The following is a 19,227-nucleotide window of genomic DNA, read 5'->3' on the forward strand; positions in this document are numbered from 1 at the left end:
ACTTCCACTGTCTGAAACCAAAGGAAAACCTATTCCATATTTTGATTTCACAATGGCCATAATCAGTAAATATCTTCAACATGCATTTACAGAAACAAGGATAAACTGAAGAAAATTGGGAACAGCACTGTTTTCAAATCTGAGTTATACCATTTCTGAGAGGGGAACGTCAAACAGGATTTGTAAAGACATTTTTTTTCTTGCCAAACTTTCTGCAGAAAGAAGCTACTTTAAAATGTCACAGTAGAAACTCCCAGTTCCTGGTGTCTGAAAGCAGCTTCTGGGAAACTGGAATGTTTGTGGTTAGAACCAGTCAGACTCTCAATGAGTGGGAGGTTTTTCTTAATTATGTTCATTAAAATTATACTGTTTCCTTTGTCTATTTACTTATAATCCATGTTTTTACTAGTGCTTCTTCCAAGTTTATTAGTAAATGAACAAAAATGATTCTGTGCTTGGAGGTACTTTTTACACAACTCGGCCTATGACGTGAAGAATTAAGCAACCTTGTCAATTTTCTGTTGTCAAAGCAATAAAAAATAATCCTCATGACTGAGTAAGGCACTGTAAAGTTGTGCAAAAGGGAGCAAAACATAATGTAAAGATTGTTCATCTGAGGTAATACACTACAGTTTTTTTATTTATGCAAGATAGACGTTTCAAAGTGGAGATTTTTAAAAAGAATTATCTTATTGTAAAGTTAAAGGAAGCTGATAAATCATAAATACTGTAGAATAATAGCACCAATTCATCAAGCATAACAAATGAGAAGACACATCCCAAAAGGTGCAAGCCAAGGCAAGTCTGCAAACTTAATTTGCAGTACCAGCGACTCATGGATTTGAGGTTAGTCTTAAGTCAATTGAGATTGTATATATGTTGAGGTGTTAAAAGAACCATCATGTTGCACTTCAGAGTAAGTGCCCTTGGGTTCTGTCTGCACAACACGAATTATGTCATCAGTAGTGGCAGGTTGCTACTGATTAAACTCTCCCTTTGGTGATTTCGGTGCATGTGACTTTGTCCTGTTGTGTGCAAGTGTGAAATTGCAAAAGGAAGCCTTTAATCAGGAACAGTTTGCTTCTGCTACTGTCATTCCTATTGCACATGTACAACTATGCAACAGGATTTCACCCGTTGTGTTGTGCTTCACAAAAGTGTGCTTGAAAAGTTGCTCACTTCATACATTTTAAAACTAAGAAAGAAGAGGGGTCTCAAAGCTGTCCATCAGCAGTTAGCCTCTGGACAGTAGATTTCATCAGGCACATGAGGCAAACAGCCCCAGTACAGCATTGTTTATTTCTTTTTGAGTTATAATCATTTCTTAATTTGCACTGTACACCTGTGAATTGGCATCTGCAAAGTTTATGTATGTCTGTGTATTGTGCCCCCTTTCATGGGAATACATTATCTCTTGGGGGCTGTGTAATTTGAATGTGATCACCCTATTTTCAAGGCTTGCTGAGCACCCTGAGCACCTAGTGCAATTCCAGTGCCACATCCTTACTCCCTCTCATCAAACTGTCTGGGGAATAAAGGCATGGCGTGGAGCTTTTCACTCGTATATTGAACTTTGGAGATGCTTAGAAAGCAGTGAGCCTTCTCAGAGACCCAAGCTATAGTGATGGGCAGCAGCCATCAGTTTGAAATGAACTAAAGGAGCCTGGCATATTTGTCTTTGTGCAATGCTGTTATTATTTCCTGCAGTTAGTCTTTCAAGTGACCAAAGATGAAAGATGTTGAACAGAATGATAGGACAAAGGAGCCAAAGAACTATAGAATATTTTTATATTGAAAGAAAAATGGAGAAGAAAGTCAGAAAGCAGAGTGAGTGTCATGGTTTAAAAAAAAAGACCAGAGAATGTCACAAAGACTTGGGCTAAATTGTTTTTGAGAAATCTCTTTGTTTTGTCCTTTGGCAGAAGCATGCTATCTCCCATGCCCAATAGCTACTCCAGCTTTTGGCCTTGACAGGTACTGACTGGGAAACTAGGCTCTGGCTTTCCATGGAAAAGATGTCAGAACAGTGCCAGATTCAGCTGTGTTTGTATATAATATAACAGTGTGGTGCGCGCGCGCGCGCGCGCGCACGCACGCACACACGCACTCACGCGCACACACACACACACACACACACACACACACACACACACACACACACATTAGTTGGCTGTGCACATTATTGTGGACAAGAATCAATATCTCATTCCATTATCCCTAGACTCAAGGCCAGGAGAAGAAATCTACTCTCCTGTTCAATCACCCACACATTATTGGGAATCGTATTTATACTGCTAAATACTAAAAGTGGCTGAGAAAGCAGAGCAATCTGAGAAAGTGTTTCAATTATTGGAAGGAGAGAGAGAGAAAAAATGTAAATGTGTAAACAGATTCTTTTTATAATTTCAGGCTTTTTACGGAGATATTATTTTGGCCTGACAGAGGCAGATGACCTCGTTATAGATGAAGGCAATGTGATTGTCAGAATGACAGATCTGAAAGTTGCAAGCATATACCCTCTTGTTGTAAATGAATTTGGAAATCAGCTGCTATGTAGCTACATAAACTTACTACATCTAATGGTTGTGTTGTGGGTTTTTCGGGCTACACCTAACTTTATAAAACCTCAAATCTTGGCTTATCTTTCAGTGTACTGTATATATTTTATTAGGTTAGATGCACTGCTTTGCTTTGAAATGTTTCATTTTGTTTTTGTTTTTTTCCTCTTTATGCTACAAGACATAAAGTATGGCTTTATGAAGACTGGGCATGCAGAGCTAGAGAGAAGGGCTTTTTTTCTTTTTTCTTTTTTGGTAGAGCAGGAATGGATAGCATGTGCTTCCCACCAGATGTTACTGGAGTTTCCCCCACATTTGCCTGTGCTGGCTAGAGGGAGATGTGTTGCAGCCTAATGTTCAGAGGCTCACACTTTCTACAAACCTGATACTGAGAGCTTTTCTTTCTGAAAGTCTGAATGTTATCTTTAGTCATTTTTCTTTCTGAAAGTTTGAATGTTATCTTTAGTCATCGTTGCTAGTGACTGGTCATTGGCTATTTACTAGCCTTGTTACAAATGTTCTGTGCAAGATCTGTATGCATTCATTATATTGCCTAATGCGCTGAGATAATTTTGAGTTCTGTTTCATGCGCAAAGGTTGTATTGCAAAAATATTTTGTACAAACACTTTATGTAAGAGATGAAGACCTCAATACTATGATTGTCTCAGAGAAATTCATACATTGCTATCTCCTTACAATTTCTCCTCTTCCTGTTTCCAGCTTTCTTTGGGAAATATCTAAATGAATATAATGGTTCCTATGTGCCTCCTGGCTGGAAGGAATGGGTTGGATTACTAAAGAACTCTCGATTTTACAACTACACACTCTGCAGGAATGGAGTGAAGGAAAAGCATGGATTTGACTACTCTAGGGTAGGTCCTATTGATTTATTTTAATTCCCTCCCTCCCATGGCCACAATCATGAGAACAAAGCAATTGTTTTATGAGGTCTGTCCTATTAAAAGTATTTGTTTCATATTTGAAAGCCACTGAGGATAGTATAAACATCAGTCTATAAACCTGATCCTTTTGACTGTACATTATCGTTTTCACTCCTAGAAGGATATATAATTTAAAAATTTATTTAGCAACAGCAGGCAGTTCCTGGGACGGTAAACACCGCAGTATGGCCTACCAGCTGGGAAATAGATTGGTTTGTAGCTTGACTCACATTCCGTTGACTGCAGTTCTGTACTTTAATTAACACAGAGATACCTTGATCTGCTGCATACATGTGATTAATTCTCTTTATTGCAAGATAACTGTTTCCATGGTTGTGGTATGGTGATTTTGTGAAACTCTTAAATCTGTCCTTAATACAGAAATGGAATTAACATTTGGTTTCAGTGTTATGAAAGGAAATTCAGGGGCTCATGCTGTATGTTTCTCTTAATTACAATGTTATCTGATATTTAATTACATAGTCTGTATCCATCAAGACCCACTCACTCCTGACACCCAAGGAGGCCAAAAAAGCCAAAACTAGGAACTGAGATTTCTTGGTTGTGGCCCTTCCCTCTTGAACAAGACTCCTACAGAGGTTTGCCAGATGGCATCCCTCTCAGTTTTTAGGAAGCTAATTTAAACAGAATTATGTAAAACTGCTTTCTACTAATGAATATTGACCTGAGATGCTCAAGTGGGTTTTAATTTCTGGAGTTCTATTTAAGAGTAGGATCATTGTTTTTACACAGTTATTGTACATGTTGTATTTTTATTGTATTGATTACATTAAGTTTTATTGTAAGATTTTGTTGTACGTTGTGAACTGCCCAGGGAGTGATAATACTGATGAGGCTGTATAGAAGTGGAAATAATAGATGAATGAAAGAATGACCTTTACCATCCATTTTCATAAAAAGTGGCAAAGAATATAGCAAAAGAGATTAGACTGCAGTGGTGCCTCGCAAGACTAATGTCTCGCAGGACAAAAAACTCGCAAGACAAATGGTTTTGTCAATGGAGTTGATGACTCGCAAGACAAATGTTCCTGTGGCCGTGCTTCGCAAGATGAATGTTTTCTGTTTTTTGTTCCTGCCTCATGTTTGCTGATGTTTAAATGTTTTTCTATGATGTTTAAAAAGTTAAAGTTTTTTGATTGAAATTTTTTAAAATCATCTGCACAATATGTATGGCTTTAAAGAGCACTTAGTAAACCTTTTATAAACCAAATTTGACTTTGTTCTGACTTTTTTTGCCTATAGGAATGCATTAATTAGATTTCAATGCATCCCTATGGGAAAACGTGTTTCACAAGACAAATTTTTCACAAGACAACATTAACCGCAGAACGAATTAAATTCATCTTGCGAGGCACCACTATACCATTTTTAATCTATATACCCGAGGATGAACATGCTGTTAGTAAACTCAACATTGAACAAGCAATATTAAAATGTATTCTGGGTGAATTTAAAGAACACTGAAGAGGATATGATGACTTTTTAAAAATTACTAAACCTTTTAAAATACATATAGCTCACGAGTTTAGGTCTCTGACTAAGGAGCCAAAGGTTGGAAGTTCGAATCCTCACTGTGCCTCCTTGAAAGATGCTGGACTCGATGACCTGTAGGTTCCCTTCCATCTCCTCAGTTCTAAAATTATTATAATAGAGTGACAAGGGATGTAATTAAAAAAGAAGAATCAAATGGCTCTTCAGTCCTGAGTTTTCATAGGTTTCATATGTAGGTCCTGGATCCTCTTTCACACTCTGGATTGACCAAGAAATGGAACCCACCACAAGGCACTGCAAACAGAAGCAGTCTCAGTTCCAGTGGTTCTCTTGGTTATATGGTAGGAAGTACTCAAACTACTCTCTGCTCCTGAAGGTGGTTGATCCTGGTGAAAGACCCTACAACAGTGTTCCCCAACCTTGGGCCTCCAGATGTCCTTGGACTACAACTCCCAGAAGCCTTTAGCACCACGTCTGCTGGCCAGGATTTCTGGGAGTCGAAGTCCAAGAACATCTGGAGGCCCAAGGTTGGGGACCACTGCCCTACAAGATCCCACGAAGACTGTTTCTCTACACATTGCAAAGTACCTATTTTATGCTTCTCCACCATGGTATATGTTAGAGAATGAGACTGTTCTGCCACACCCTCCCTTGGAATTGGGATGACCATTTTGTTATCCTTTTTGTACCATTGAGAAATAACCAGTACAATTATCTGGAAGTTGAGTCATGGCAACTGGACTTCTTTCTTGTTCTTTCATGTTTCACTACTCATCCAAGTAGCTTCTTCAGCTTGAGGAGAGTTGGTAGGAGATACCTGATATATCCTCCATATTAGTTTCACTTCTCCCTGGTCTGAATAAACTCGTTAGAAAGTTTTATTGTTGACTAGCACAACAATGTCTTGATTAATTAGTAAACAAATGCTTTGGTGTTGTAATATAGTCTGCATTTACTGGCAGGGGCTGTCCAAGAGATCAGACAGACCTTTTCCAGACATATTTTGAATTGCCAGGGATTGAACCTGGAACAGGATTGAACCTTTGCATGCAGCAAATACACTCCAGTACTGAATTATGGCATTCTCAATTATTAACGTTATGTTTTGTTAAATTACAATGTAGAATAATATGAATATCACAGTTTGCATCTTGCTTCAAGTGCTGAAGTAATGTCAACACGTGGAACTCTTCCCCTCTTTGCCTAATATACCTTTTCGTTAACTGTAATTTCCTCTTCCAACAGCAGTAACATCAATTCTGAGAGGTTATCTTAATGATCCTTCAGTCTGATACTAATGTTTGCATTTATGTTTCCAAAAAATATCTTAACTACTGATTCAATTAGCAACCCATTGGCATTATTTTGAATTAATGACACACAGCCTTTTTTTGTCCTCTCAGATGCCTGCATGTCAAATGATATGTAATCAAAATGCAGTTGACATTCCTGTTCATATTCATTTGCAGTTTCTATTAGGCATCATCATCATCATTGTCATTGTTGTTATAGTCATTGTCATCATCATTATTTTTATTATTTCATCATCATTTGATCACTCTAGAAGTTTCCTGGAGAAATTTCAAGCTTTGTACCATTCTCTTATTAATTCTCATTCCCCCCTCCCCCCCAAAAAAACCAGTAATTAACAAAACAGGTAACAAACAGTGCAACAAAGAATGTGCAAGTTACTTTCAACACAGAGATTGTGAGTAATGGTAGCAGATCATATTTCAATGAGTAATGAGAGTAATGATTCAATGAGTAACAGAAATGGGATACTTTTTTAAAGAATGGTTGGGAACTATCTCAATTTGGGCCTCTAAAATAAACAGTTGCCCATTATCATTTTCAATTTTACAGATGGACCCCATGTCTCAATGTCTTCATCTCCTCCTAGGTGACGCTTTCGACCTCCTTATGCACTAGTTGCAGCTTTTCTCGTTGATTTCTATTCTGTATCATTTACCTCCCTCTGCCCCCTGTTTCCATACTCAGATTTCCTAGTTTGCTCTGTAGCAGACAAGACAGGGTGGGAAACTCGGAACAAAGGGATGGGGAAGGAACATGCTATCGTAATTTCCACTTAATGAATGTGTTCTAGAGGATAAAACAAATCCCTGATTGCAATCTTGCACCCCTGTGAAATGGTGCAAGAAAATACATTTAAAGACAAATCAGTCTTCTACATTTGCAAGCATTAAAATGTCAGTCTTGTTCCCTATTCATTCATCTGCTTGTGTGTTTTTGTGTACCTCCATCCATCCATCAGTTCCCCACTAAGCTTCTGGGTAGCATTTGATGCTGTTTTGCTAACTCTCCTAATTCTCCTCCTCCTTCTTTCAGGATTATCTGACTGACTTGATCACCAATGACAGTATTAGCTTCTTCAGAATCTCAAAGAAGATGTATCCTCATCGGCCAGTCTTGATGGTTCTAAGCCATGCAGCTCCTCACGGTCCTGAAGATTCAGCCCCCCAGTATTCTCATCTCTTCCCAAATGCATCTCAGCACATGTAAGGGAACAAAAAGAAAGAAAGAATCTATCCAAATGAAAGCATAATGAGTAATCATTTCTGGATCATTTCTGCCTTGGAATAAATTTTTCACAGGCAGCAAAAGCAGAACAGCTCAGCATTTTGTAGAATTTCTGCATATGAAATTCTATTAAGGGCTATTCTGGATCCAGCTAATGATTTTTAATTTCATGGGTGGGGTAGGGTGTGTGTTGAAGGCAGGAGAAGGTAGAGAGTCAAACGAAGCTGGAGTCTCTGACTCCAAAAGGGGGAGGGTTTAGCTTTGTAGGAGGGTTTTTTTTCGTTTGTTTGTTAGGCTTTTGATGATGTAAGTTGTGTGTTTTGTAGTGTATTAATTCAATAAAAGGTTAAAAGAAAGAAAGAAGGTAGCCCACAGTCTCCAGAAAATGCAAAATGGTCAATGATCCAAAATATGTAGGGTGGTAACAGTGAGATATACAAATCAGTTTCACATATTTATTTTCACCATATAGCTTCACGTACATCACATGTAATTTCTCTTGCTGCTATATATGCCTTTATGCATAATGGTTGGATATATTTTATAGGACTATCTCCCACCGTTGTTTCTGTAAGCAGTTTATTGTCTCTTTTTCCCAAGGTCAAATACAGTCAAGATTTGTAAAGTAACCAGATGCTCTCCCCCTGCTTCTGAATAAATGTGAAGGGTTTTTGTTTTTTTTTTTTGGTTCAACTTCCAGGATCATCGTACTTTATGTATTTGGACATAAGACTGACAAATCTGTTAAGTATAAGAGGGTTACATTTGTAGTAATCAAAGAAGATCGTGGACTTTGGGTGGATTAAACAGCAGGAGGTTTCAGATGAGCCAGGAAATCACAAAGCATGCTGGAAAAGGAATTTGCCAAGCGTTTTAGATTCATTCAGGCCATTACATAGCAACAGTTTCCATAACCATCAGCATTTTCAAAGCAGCAATGTCATTATCCAGCCACAATAACATTCTGAAATCAGGAGAGAACATGAACAATGTAGAGAAAATAGTAAGCAACCTTTCCTCACCTAAAAGAAGAAACCATCCTTTTCTGCTTCGGAGCCCTTTTCAAAACAGAGATGCCATATCAAATTGTTTTCCCTACTTAAAACGCAGTACTATTCATTCTAAAACATTTGAGAAGGAAATAAGCTCTCCAGTGCATGCATTCAGGCCACTGGACAACCTAGTAATAATTTTATTAGGAACCATGACCTCCCTTACAATATATTCACAGTCTTTAAAACAAAGTATTTTTATTTGCCCTGGATAACACCCAGAATGGCCCTTTTATATAAGCATTAGGGACCTAAATCAAACCCTTCCCTTTAATAAACCTTATGTATCAAAAACCAGTCGTAAGCATTCAGTAGCTTCCAGTTTCGACTTTTTAACATTTTCCCCAACTTTCCTGGGCTGGGTACAGCCTTCATTTCAAAAATTTGGCCCTTTGGGCCATACTTCTGTGCTGCATCTTGTGCTGAATTACCTTATTTGCATGTCTTTCCACTCTTCTTCCTCCTGTTCCATCTGAAACCTTCTCCTCCCCTCAGTTATACTGTACATATGAACTTTGGGTTTTTTTCCCCTGTGGACAGTATATTATATCTTTCCTTTTTTGTGTGCCATTTCGATCATACCAACTGAATTCACTATCCCAGGCCTTGAGAACAGTACTTAAAAACATAGCTACTGTAAAACTCTGCGATTTAACATAGAAACACCAGAATGGAATCTGTTACACACCAGGTAGAAAGCCTTGCTTTGTTGACCAGACAAACACAGAATCTTTGCACTGGGGATATAAGACTTTTTTTTTCTCCTAGCCTTGTCTGAGTCAGCAAGATCATTTCTGACTGTGTCAATGAAAGCTTTTGCCCAAACTGTGCATTTATGTAAAATTATGATAGTTGCTGCCTTGTTTCATAGACTTGCAGAAAATAGAAGTATCATATTTGCATCTTTCTAATCAAACAACCAGTCCATGGTACTTTTTCTTTTTGAGAAGAAGAGACACCTACTTTGCCTATAGACATTTTGTGGAAACTTTATGGAGGGGAGGGAAGTAAACTTTGTCACATTCTTATGCTGGGGTCAATAATTTTTTTACTGTGTGCCAAAACAGCCTGGAAATGGATAATTTTGTGGGAATTCTTCACATTCCTACTTTGTACAGTCCAGAGGCTGAATTCTGCAGGGTAGTCACAAATCTCAATACTGAACAATTGAGGTGTGCAGAAGCCCCTTGACCTACACTGTGCCCACATATTGGTCAGAACTAAGGGGAAACTAATGATTGCACAGTTCTGTTTAAAAAGAGACCATGTAAGCTGAACTAATTTTGAAAGCTGGTTCAGGTCCTGCCAGCTTTGACTAAGGCATGTCTTTGATAATAAACATTTTATTTTATTTAAAATATTTATATCTGCCGTTCTCCTTAAAAAGACAAAATTTAAAAGCTAAAAACAGTAAGTATACAATATTCAAATAAAGTTAAATAAATATTGTATTAAAAGGCAAATAAAATCAATACTAAAAACAAATTTAAAAGCATGTTTATGCTTGTTCGCTGCTAAATGCTTAGTGGTCAGGCTTAAATTCCCTAGAGGTGCTGAGTAGTGTAAACCCTCTCTAGCAAGTTGGATACCTGTTCTTAAAAGAGCTAATGTAAGGCATGATGGTCTGTGCAGATGAAACTGGAATAGGTTTGTCATTCATGTGTTCCTTCCAGTTAGCTTCCTAATACTAATCTGCTGATCTTGAACTATTTTCTCATTTATTCCAAGTGATAATTCCTATTCAGTAGGTTTTCATTTGATCGGAACAATTTTCACATTCCTTGTTGTTAGATAAATCATGAAAGAGATTTATGATGTTTATAAAAATTTCTGGAGTGCTATGGAGATATTAATCCTCCTGTGAAGGTTTATTCAAAATGAAGGAGAGTTCCTCAACTTATCTGTGCCCGAAACATCCATAGTTAATTATTTGATGTCAGTGACTTTTATTGTTATTGGGTACCTAATTGTATTTTGATATTAGAACTAGTTCTGTTTTTAGATGCAAGATATTATAATCATATTTTGAGCTATCTATGGTCTCTGCATTGGGAAGGGAGGGAGGGAGGGACGGGACGGGACGGGACGGGACGGGACGGGACAGACAGACAGACAGACAGACAGACAGACAGACAGAAATATAACTAGCCACAGTGAAGCACATTTGTTTGTCCAGTTTTTAAGGAATTAATAGAATTTACAATAACTGGGGTGTAACACTGCAACAATTGGGCACATAGGTTGGCATCCTAATTGTGCTGCCCTGATCTGAAGAGAATTCTGATGGCAAATGGTCATTTCTCTCTCCCTATTCTTGCAACATCTCCCCTATCCCGCATCAGATTATAAAACTATAGGGTTGAAGCACTGCAGATGTAGAGGGGGAGGTCCTTTAAGAGTTGTTTCCTCACTTCTACATCTTCAAAGCAGGATGGACAGTGTGTTGTTGGACTGCAGCACCCATCATCCCTCACCATTGGTTATACTGACTAGGCCTTACAGGAACTATAGTCCAACAGCATCTACAAGATTAGGACTCAGCCAAGCTTTACAACTTCTTGCCGTGTCTTTCATGATTCCTTCTGAATTTGGTAGCTTTTTTAAAAAAAGCAGAATGTAAGTGCTAAAGGATCCCTTCAACTATACCTAATGATTTAAAAAATGATGGCACCTCAGGCACTCCATAATATTCTGCATTCTAAGAGTAAATGAGTTATAGATGCTTGCTTGTAAAACTGAAGGGTTGATCATGAATTCTTTGTCAAGTACTGCATTGCCTGCATGTGCTGTACGTCTATGAACTCCGAATATACAGTACCTCAACAGTGTGGGTGGCATACCATGTTTATTTTGCTGACAGTTGTTCCTTATTTCTGTCTCTTTAGCACACCAAGTTATAATTATGCTCCAAACCCAGACAAGCACTGGATAATGAGGTATACTGGCCCCATGAAACCTATTCACATGGAATTCACCAACATGTTACAGCAAAAGCGGCTTCAGACACTCATGTCTGTGGATGATTCTATGGAAGCGGTGAGATTTAGTATCCCATTCCCGAGTTTTGTGCGTGGAACCCACATTTTTGTGCCCTGTAAGATTCACATTAAGCTTTTGCCAAACTAAACATAGCTTCTCATAAACTCATGACCTCAATTTTCCTATTTGGTTTATCATAGCATTGCTCCGGGTGTAATAATAGCAAAGAACTGGAAAAATTTTGAAGCAGTATATATTCCCAAATATCAATTGTCATTTCAATTGATAGGAAGGAAAATTGTACAGAAAACAAGGTCTGTGTGCAGCAGTGCACTCGAACATAAGCTGACTGTTCTACCCTCTCCCAACCATTGTCTCAGCTGAGCTATCAGAATATAAAACTGGTCTGATACAAAAGTATGTTCAGAAGAAGCTATACAATAGATCAGTGGTCAGGGAACAGGTTTAAATTACCCCAGATGGGATAAAAATGAAAATCCTGGGGGTAATGAGGATGGTTGCAGCAGCATGACCCTCCTCATTACCCCCAGGCATTTTATTTCCTATGATACTGTGTTACTGTGTGTAGTCAGGCATTCCATCACGGGAGAGCGAGCGCTGGCAAGGCGACCCCCTTCCCATCCCGCTTCACCTGAGCTCATGGCCGGTGGACCTGCTGGCCCTGCGGTGACTGCCTCCCTTCACCAAGGATGTGCTTTCCCGGTGGCGTGGCAGCCGCAGGTCCCAGGCCAGTGCAGAGGCGGGGAGGGGGGTCAGCCATGGATGGCGAGAATGGAGGGGCAGTGCTGGGAGGGGGTGGGGTAATGTTCGCATATATAAATTTGCGGGGGGGGGAGATAAAAAAGTTCCCTGACCCCTGCAAGAGATCAAAGGCTGTCCCTTTTACCAGCCAGGCCTACAGTCATAGAGGAACATGATGGATACAAGAGAGCAGCTATAAATAATGGTTGTGTGAGCCTATCACTTCTGGTCTTTTAAACAGTAGTGAAGGAGTCATCCTCTCACCACCCCCTCCTCTAATTGGAGCACTAATTCCAAGGTAATAATTAGAGCTGAGGTTCCAAGGGCGAGGGAGTCCATTCTCACCTCTTAAGCATTTTCCCCAAGTAATTTGTGCTGAAAATGTGAAGGCAGTGTTTTGGAGTTGTTTTTGAACCATGTCTCTGATATAAATGTAAACGAATGGGCATGGTCAGATTTTATTCACCTGCTCAGGCACTGGGGGAGGGCTTTTGCCTCTCTTAGTCAGGGAGAGTGCATCATTTGGAAACGTGAGAGAGGGTTTTCTCTGCCATAGTTATTGTCAAGGATAATTTCCAACCTCAACAAGTGGTAATCAGCAGCCATATTTCACAGACATGCAGAACACTGAGTCATGCAGGATGATGCAATATCCCCCAAGATTGGTTGTATGCAAATATGCATGTGTATATATGTATGGACATGTACAGAAGATGTATGGATCTCTTCTTTGGATGTCATGCCGTCGTGCTGCCGGTTTGTACTGCTGTATATACTGTAAACACATTTTGGTGAAGGAAGAAGCTGCCTGTGTTTGTGTGATCAATTGAACTGCCTGGACTGGGACAAACGCTCTGTTAATTTACACCAACAGTTATGGAATGGCCTGGCTGGCTCTGATGGTGATCTCATTTTGATACCTTAAAACTTGCCCTAGTGTATGTTTTGTTCTGAATTTCCATTTGTGATCTCAGATTGTGAGTTTTTCTGTTATTTCATGTTTTTGGCCAGCATCCTATTGTAGAATTACACTGGCATAAGTATAAATGGAAATTGTGAATCTCACAGCAGAGAATTGCAGTTAATTAACAAGTTGTAGTTCACTTTCATAATCTGGTGCCAAACTTCATGCACAGCTAGGAATATAAGCACCAGCTTGCTAATTAGCACAATTCACTACTATGATTTATGTGATTACACATATACTGATATAAATCCACGGTAGGTTTCTGAAATCCTGTTGCTTAGCATAGTTGGTTACACGGTAGTAGGTCCATTGAATCTCTGGGGATTTGCTGATCAACTCCTCTATTTAGTTCTTTTGACCCAAATAGGCCTTCTTTAGTTGTGACCCACTACACTAAAGTAAGGTGCAAACAGAGTAGACCTATTTGAATCAGGGGAACTTACAGAGAGTTGATTCACCGAATCCCCACTGATTCAGTAGGCCCACTGTAGTGTGATTTACTATGCTAAGTTACAGGATCTCAGACACTATTTTAAAATGTTTGTATTGATTTCCTCCCATCCATTGAGACCAGGGAGGTAGAAATATTTTAACTACAAAAAGGTAATAATAATAATAAATTAAGTGGATGGACCCAAACTCTCCTTTTGCTGGGGAAATGAGACCTCTGAGAAAGGAACAAGATGAGAGCACTTAAAAATAAAGAGTGTCCAGTTTTTGTGATGGGTGGTGGTGTAGTCCATGATTTGCCTGCTGGAGCCTCCAGGTTCAATCCATCATATATATGGTTTAAAGGTCAATAGATTACATGCCTGCCAAGATTTGATCCTAAAAACTAGAAGATTTACCATTGAGTCCGTATCAAGCCATTTATGTATTTATGTATTTATAATGCTCCAGTGATCCTCACTTAGCTTGTGCTCAAATTTGTGATATTAAAATGAAGCAGAAATATCTTACAGAGCTAACTGTACCCCTGTGCTGCAGTGACATTCATTTCAGTTGGCACCTTCTGTGAAAATTGATAGGTTGTGCTCAAGCCAGTAAAGCTGCCAGTCAGGCATGGAGGCAAAAGCATTTATTGCTGCTTATCCAATATTCTTTCACTTTGATTGTGATTAAGTATAATGCAGGCATCCTAAGAAGGCAAGATTAAACTTTTATGAAGGCCTGGAATCAGCCTACTAGTTATTATGGTGATTACTGTTACTACTGATTGGTGGTTTGCTCTGGGAAGATATTTCTCTCAAGTGCTATTGTAAGCACTTGGTGCTGTTTGCCATCAATTTTGTAACTTACCTAAGTTGAAAGCTTGCTTTATTTTTAACCCTAAGTCAACTCACAGATACGCAATCTCAGATATGCAGATGATACTACTCTGATGGCAGAAAGTGAGGAGGAATTAAAGAACCTTGTAATGAGGGTGAAAGAGGAGAGTGCAAAAAACGGCCTGAAACTCAACATCAAAAAAAAAACTAAGATAATGGCCACTGGTCCCATCACCTCCTGGCAAATAGAAGGGGAAGATATGGAGGCAGTGACAGATTTTACTTTTTTGGGCTCCATGATCACTGCAGATGGAGACAGCAGCCCCGAAATTAAAAGACGCCTGCTTCTGGGGAGGAAAGCGATGACAAACCTTGACAGCATCTTAAAAAGCAGAGACATCACCTTGCCAACAAAAGTCCGAATAGTCAAAGCTATGGTTTTTCCTGTAGTGATGTATGGAAGTGAGAGCTGGACCATAAAGAAAGCAGACAGCCGAAGAATTGATGCCTTTGAACTGTGGTGCTGGAGGAGGCTCTTGAGAGTCCCCTGGACTGCAAGGAGAACAAACCTATCAATTCTGCATGAGATCAACCCTGAGTGCTCACTGGAAGGACAGATCCTGAAGCTGAGGCTCCAGTACTTTGGCCATCTGATGAGAAGAGAAGACTCCTTGGAAAAGACCTTGATGTTAGGAAAGTGTGACGGCAAGAGGAGAAGGGGACGACAGAGGATGAGATGGCTGGACAGTGTCTGCGAAGCAACCAACATGAAATTGGCAGAACTCCGGGAGGCAGTGGAAGATAGGAGGGTCTGGCATGCTCTGGTCCATGGGTCACGAAGAGTCGGACACGACTAAACGACCAACAACAACAACTCACAGAAATTGAAATTTATGAATATAATTAGGTACAATGAATTCTGAAATCCAGCCAGTCAGTCCAACTTACCCCTTATGCTTTCTCATAGGTGCATTCCAGAAATACCTCTCTCTTGACCTGCTATTCTAAATCAGACACTGAGGTATCTGGGTCATAACTTGTCCTGGTTTCCCCTTTATTTCCCAAAGCTAAGAGTCTTCTATGGAAAACGGCATAGACATTTCATATTTTACCCTGGATTTTTTAATGCAGGGTGCCAATCTACTGAACACATAATTACTTGAAAAATTAGTCAAATATGCTTTAATTTTCAATTTGAAAGCATAGTAGCTGATGTGTTAAATCATGATCTTTAAGGCTAGTTACAATAAGACATACTGTGGTTATGTTAAAGTGAAACCCCATCCTTAATCTGTACATAGCACAGCTCAAAACATAAACACTTCTGGGAGTACAATTCTCAGTATCCATATCCATTCTGGGGGTGGGGAATTGTAAGCGATAATATATAGAACTCCAAAATTGCTCAGACAATATAACCATAGTGGCTGGGGAGTTCTGGGAATGTAGGATTCTTTGTAGGATTCCATGTAGCTTCACAGCTCCTATATAACCTGAAGGAGGTTGAAAGATCATTGGAAATGTTCCTTACTGACATACTGGGAAGGAAGGTCAGACAGTCAACAATTAATGCATACTGCTGGAAAGATACAGGTGGACTGAGCATAATGCAGTTGGTGTCAAATCCTTCTGGCTGCTTGAAATAATTTACCTGTCTCCATGGTTCCCATGCAATTACTTTTGCTTTAGTGCTTAACTATTCAAACAACACTGCAGGATAGATTTGGGTAAATTGTGTCTTATTTGTCACCTTTTTTTCCTTTCTAAAAATAAGTTATGAGACAGAAAAGTCAAGGAGATAAAGAATAGTATATATCAGCTGTCAAACTTCTGGGTTTCTACGTATAGGATTAATATAAAATGGCACATTGGTTATGTTTTTATATTTTTGTTTTTCAGATTTACAGTACATTGGTTGAAACAGGTGAACTGGATAATACTTATGTAATATATACAGCAGACCATGGCTATCATATTGGACAATTTGGACTGGTCAAAGGAAAATCCATGCCATATGAATTTGACATCAGAGTCCCATTCTATATACGTGGCCCAAATGTGGAGGCTGGATCTTTGTAAGTTTATAAGCTTTATGACTCCAGAGTGATATTCAAAAATCTTATGCTTGGTTCTGCTTAGGCTGCTATAAGATACACCAGTTTGGCACTTCCCTCCCCATTCAGAGTATTGTATGTATATAATGCAGAAGAATCTCAAAGGAATCCCCTTGGGAGTACAGTAGGACCATGTATGCATGAGGGATTGGTTCCAAGCTCCCCCTGCAGAGGCTGAAAAATGTGGATTTTAGCAAACAGACTATGGCTAAGTAAATCAGCAGATATTGATCCTGTGGATAATTGGGTCCTACTGCATTTGCTTATTATGTTCTTCTGCTCTAGGTTACCTCTTGGCTACATGCATTTCTCCCTACCATCCTTATGTTTTAGCCTGTCATATTTTTCACCCAACCAAGGAATTATCTTTTCACTTCGCCTGTTAATTTGTTGCACTGCATCAGAGGTTAGGTAGGTGGCAACCAGCAAAAAGGTATTTTCACCTGTGGATCCAGAAAACCTACTTGGTGCTTGATTTGATGACTTTTAGATACCAGAGTAAGACCTTTTTTATTTGCCATTCCATGTTCAGTGTTTGTATTTAGGGGGGAAAAGAACAAGAAATCAGAATAAGGAACAAGAAAGGAAGAGGGTCCCTTTTTGTCCAAGTCATTTACAAATATATTTTGCACATTTTCTCCAAAATTCACCTAACTTCTTTGTTGAAAAAGGACATGGTTTCTCATAACCAGTTGTGTTCAACTCTTGTCATATTTTCTGGGTTGGATCTGGGTTGAGTAAATCCATTGCAATCAGTGGTTCATTACTAATATCAGTTCAGTTTATTTCAGTGGGTCTTCTCTTAAGTACAGAATCATAGAATGATGCAGGAATTCAAGTTAAAGTACATTTGACAAGTGGCTGTCTAACTTGCTCTTGAGTACAGTACCTTCAGTATTGGAGAGCTCCTGAGGTGTTACCAGATCTGAATCTAAACATATATTAATACTGGATAGATTTAAAAATTTGTACTAGCTTTTTTTATCCTTCCATATATAGTCAGAGGCTTCCAGAGCATTACACTGTTGTTTACGTATTTCCATTAAGTGAGAAGAGAAATACAGTAAAGAATACCAGAAATATAGTCAGTCTCTTCCCTGACTATATTAATTTTGCATAAATCCATTCCATCCTGTATGGATATATTTTTTTAGAAGAAGGGAAATCCACATTCACATTACACGTGTTTGTCACTAACATGTGCATTTTCATGCATGTTGTACCAAATATTTTGGGGGTGGGAGAACAGCAGGGGGAAATTTGGAGTTGTAAACAATGCAACTTGTGTTCCTATGCTTTTATTAATTCAAGGAGTGCAAATTAGGTTGATCCACTTTAAAATGTGGACCAAACAGAATTACTCAGCATACCTTACTCCAGCTTATATAGTGCATGATAGACTGGGTAGCCTATGTATACACTTAAGTTACAAAATATTCTGCATTGCAGAGGAGTTTAAGAAAAAAAACAAGCAAAAATGTATGTGTCTGTAGCTGTGGAGAAATGCTTAGTCACTTTCTCTTAACTGCCTATTACATTTGAGACTATGAGATTTCCTACTAAAATATTCATGGAAATTGCTTTTATGCAAAATGAATGCAAGATTTCTACATGTTAAAATTACTAAGAGAGAAGCATGACATAAAATGTCTCCTTGGTTTCTCCTTTGAGATTAAAATTATGAGCAGTTTTTCAGTGACATACAAGAATACATGCGCATGATTGTTAATTAAATTGTAGCTCTGATAACCTGAAAAATTATGCAAATACTTTCCAAATAATTATTTTGATAGTAAATATTTGTACTGGAGCAATTATTTTGGTCACACTGCCAGAGTATGGAGACATTAATGTATACTTGTATACATATGGTAGTTTAATTAGCACTTACACTTTGCTACTCTTCTTAGTATAGAAAAAGTATTGTAAGGCAACTACAATATTAAGAACATAGCAAAGCAGCAAAGTTTTTTAAAAATATCTAAATTAAATACGATGTTTTCAATTTAAATACATTTTAGCATTTCAAGCAGGAAAGAAAATCAGAACAGACTTGATTTCGTTTTTTAAAACTAGTGCAGCCCTAATCTTGCAGACCAAGGAAGGAATCAGTCATTCAATCAGTCAGTCAGTCAATCAGACAGTCAATCAGTCAATACTGGGATTGCATGAAGAACATTTAGGTGGTATATTGAAACCAAAAAGCTAAGGGAGGAGAAAGAGAGGCACTAGAATTGAAATGATGGTAATTGACTATATTCTTAGAGTTTCTTCTTTTATTAAAGCTTTCTCAACGGATTTTGGAAATAATTCCTTTCTCAGGGCAATTTTTGTCATGGAATTGAGAAATTTCTCAAACTTCGCTCAAGGGTAAACAGATCCCTTGGTCACAAGCCTTACAAAGTAATCTGTATTCTCAGAGTGTGTTTATCCAGACCTATGGGGCATATTTTCATAAAAATAAACACACAGATTTTTCCCCTGGCACATGTGTTTGGAAATGATCAAAAGTTGTGTGCAGTGACAAATTCCTAT

General features: G+C 38.6%; 1 protein-coding gene across 9 annotated transcripts in view; it reads left to right on the forward strand.

Moving 5' to 3' along the window:
- The window catches only part of SULF2 (sulfatase 2), a 336,643-nt gene that overhangs the window by 260,629 nt on the left and 56,787 nt on the right, over positions 1-19,227 (forward strand). For all 9 annotated transcript variants that reach the window (XM_078392669.1, XM_020779453.3, XM_078392670.1 and 6 more), the window contains 4 exons: positions 3,280-3,431; positions 7,359-7,528; positions 11,488-11,638; positions 16,478-16,653. In XM_078392669.1, coding sequence (XP_078248795.1) covers positions 3,280-3,431; positions 7,359-7,528; positions 11,488-11,638; positions 16,478-16,653 — 649 coding nt within the window. The remainder of the gene's footprint in view (positions 1-3,279; positions 3,432-7,358; positions 7,529-11,487; positions 11,639-16,477; positions 16,654-19,227) is intronic.

Source organism: Pogona vitticeps, chromosome 4 (genome assembly GCF_051106095.1).
Source record: "Pogona vitticeps strain Pit_001003342236 chromosome 4, PviZW2.1, whole genome shotgun sequence".
NCBI classification, from domain to species: domain Eukaryota; kingdom Metazoa; phylum Chordata; class Lepidosauria; order Squamata; family Agamidae; genus Pogona; species Pogona vitticeps.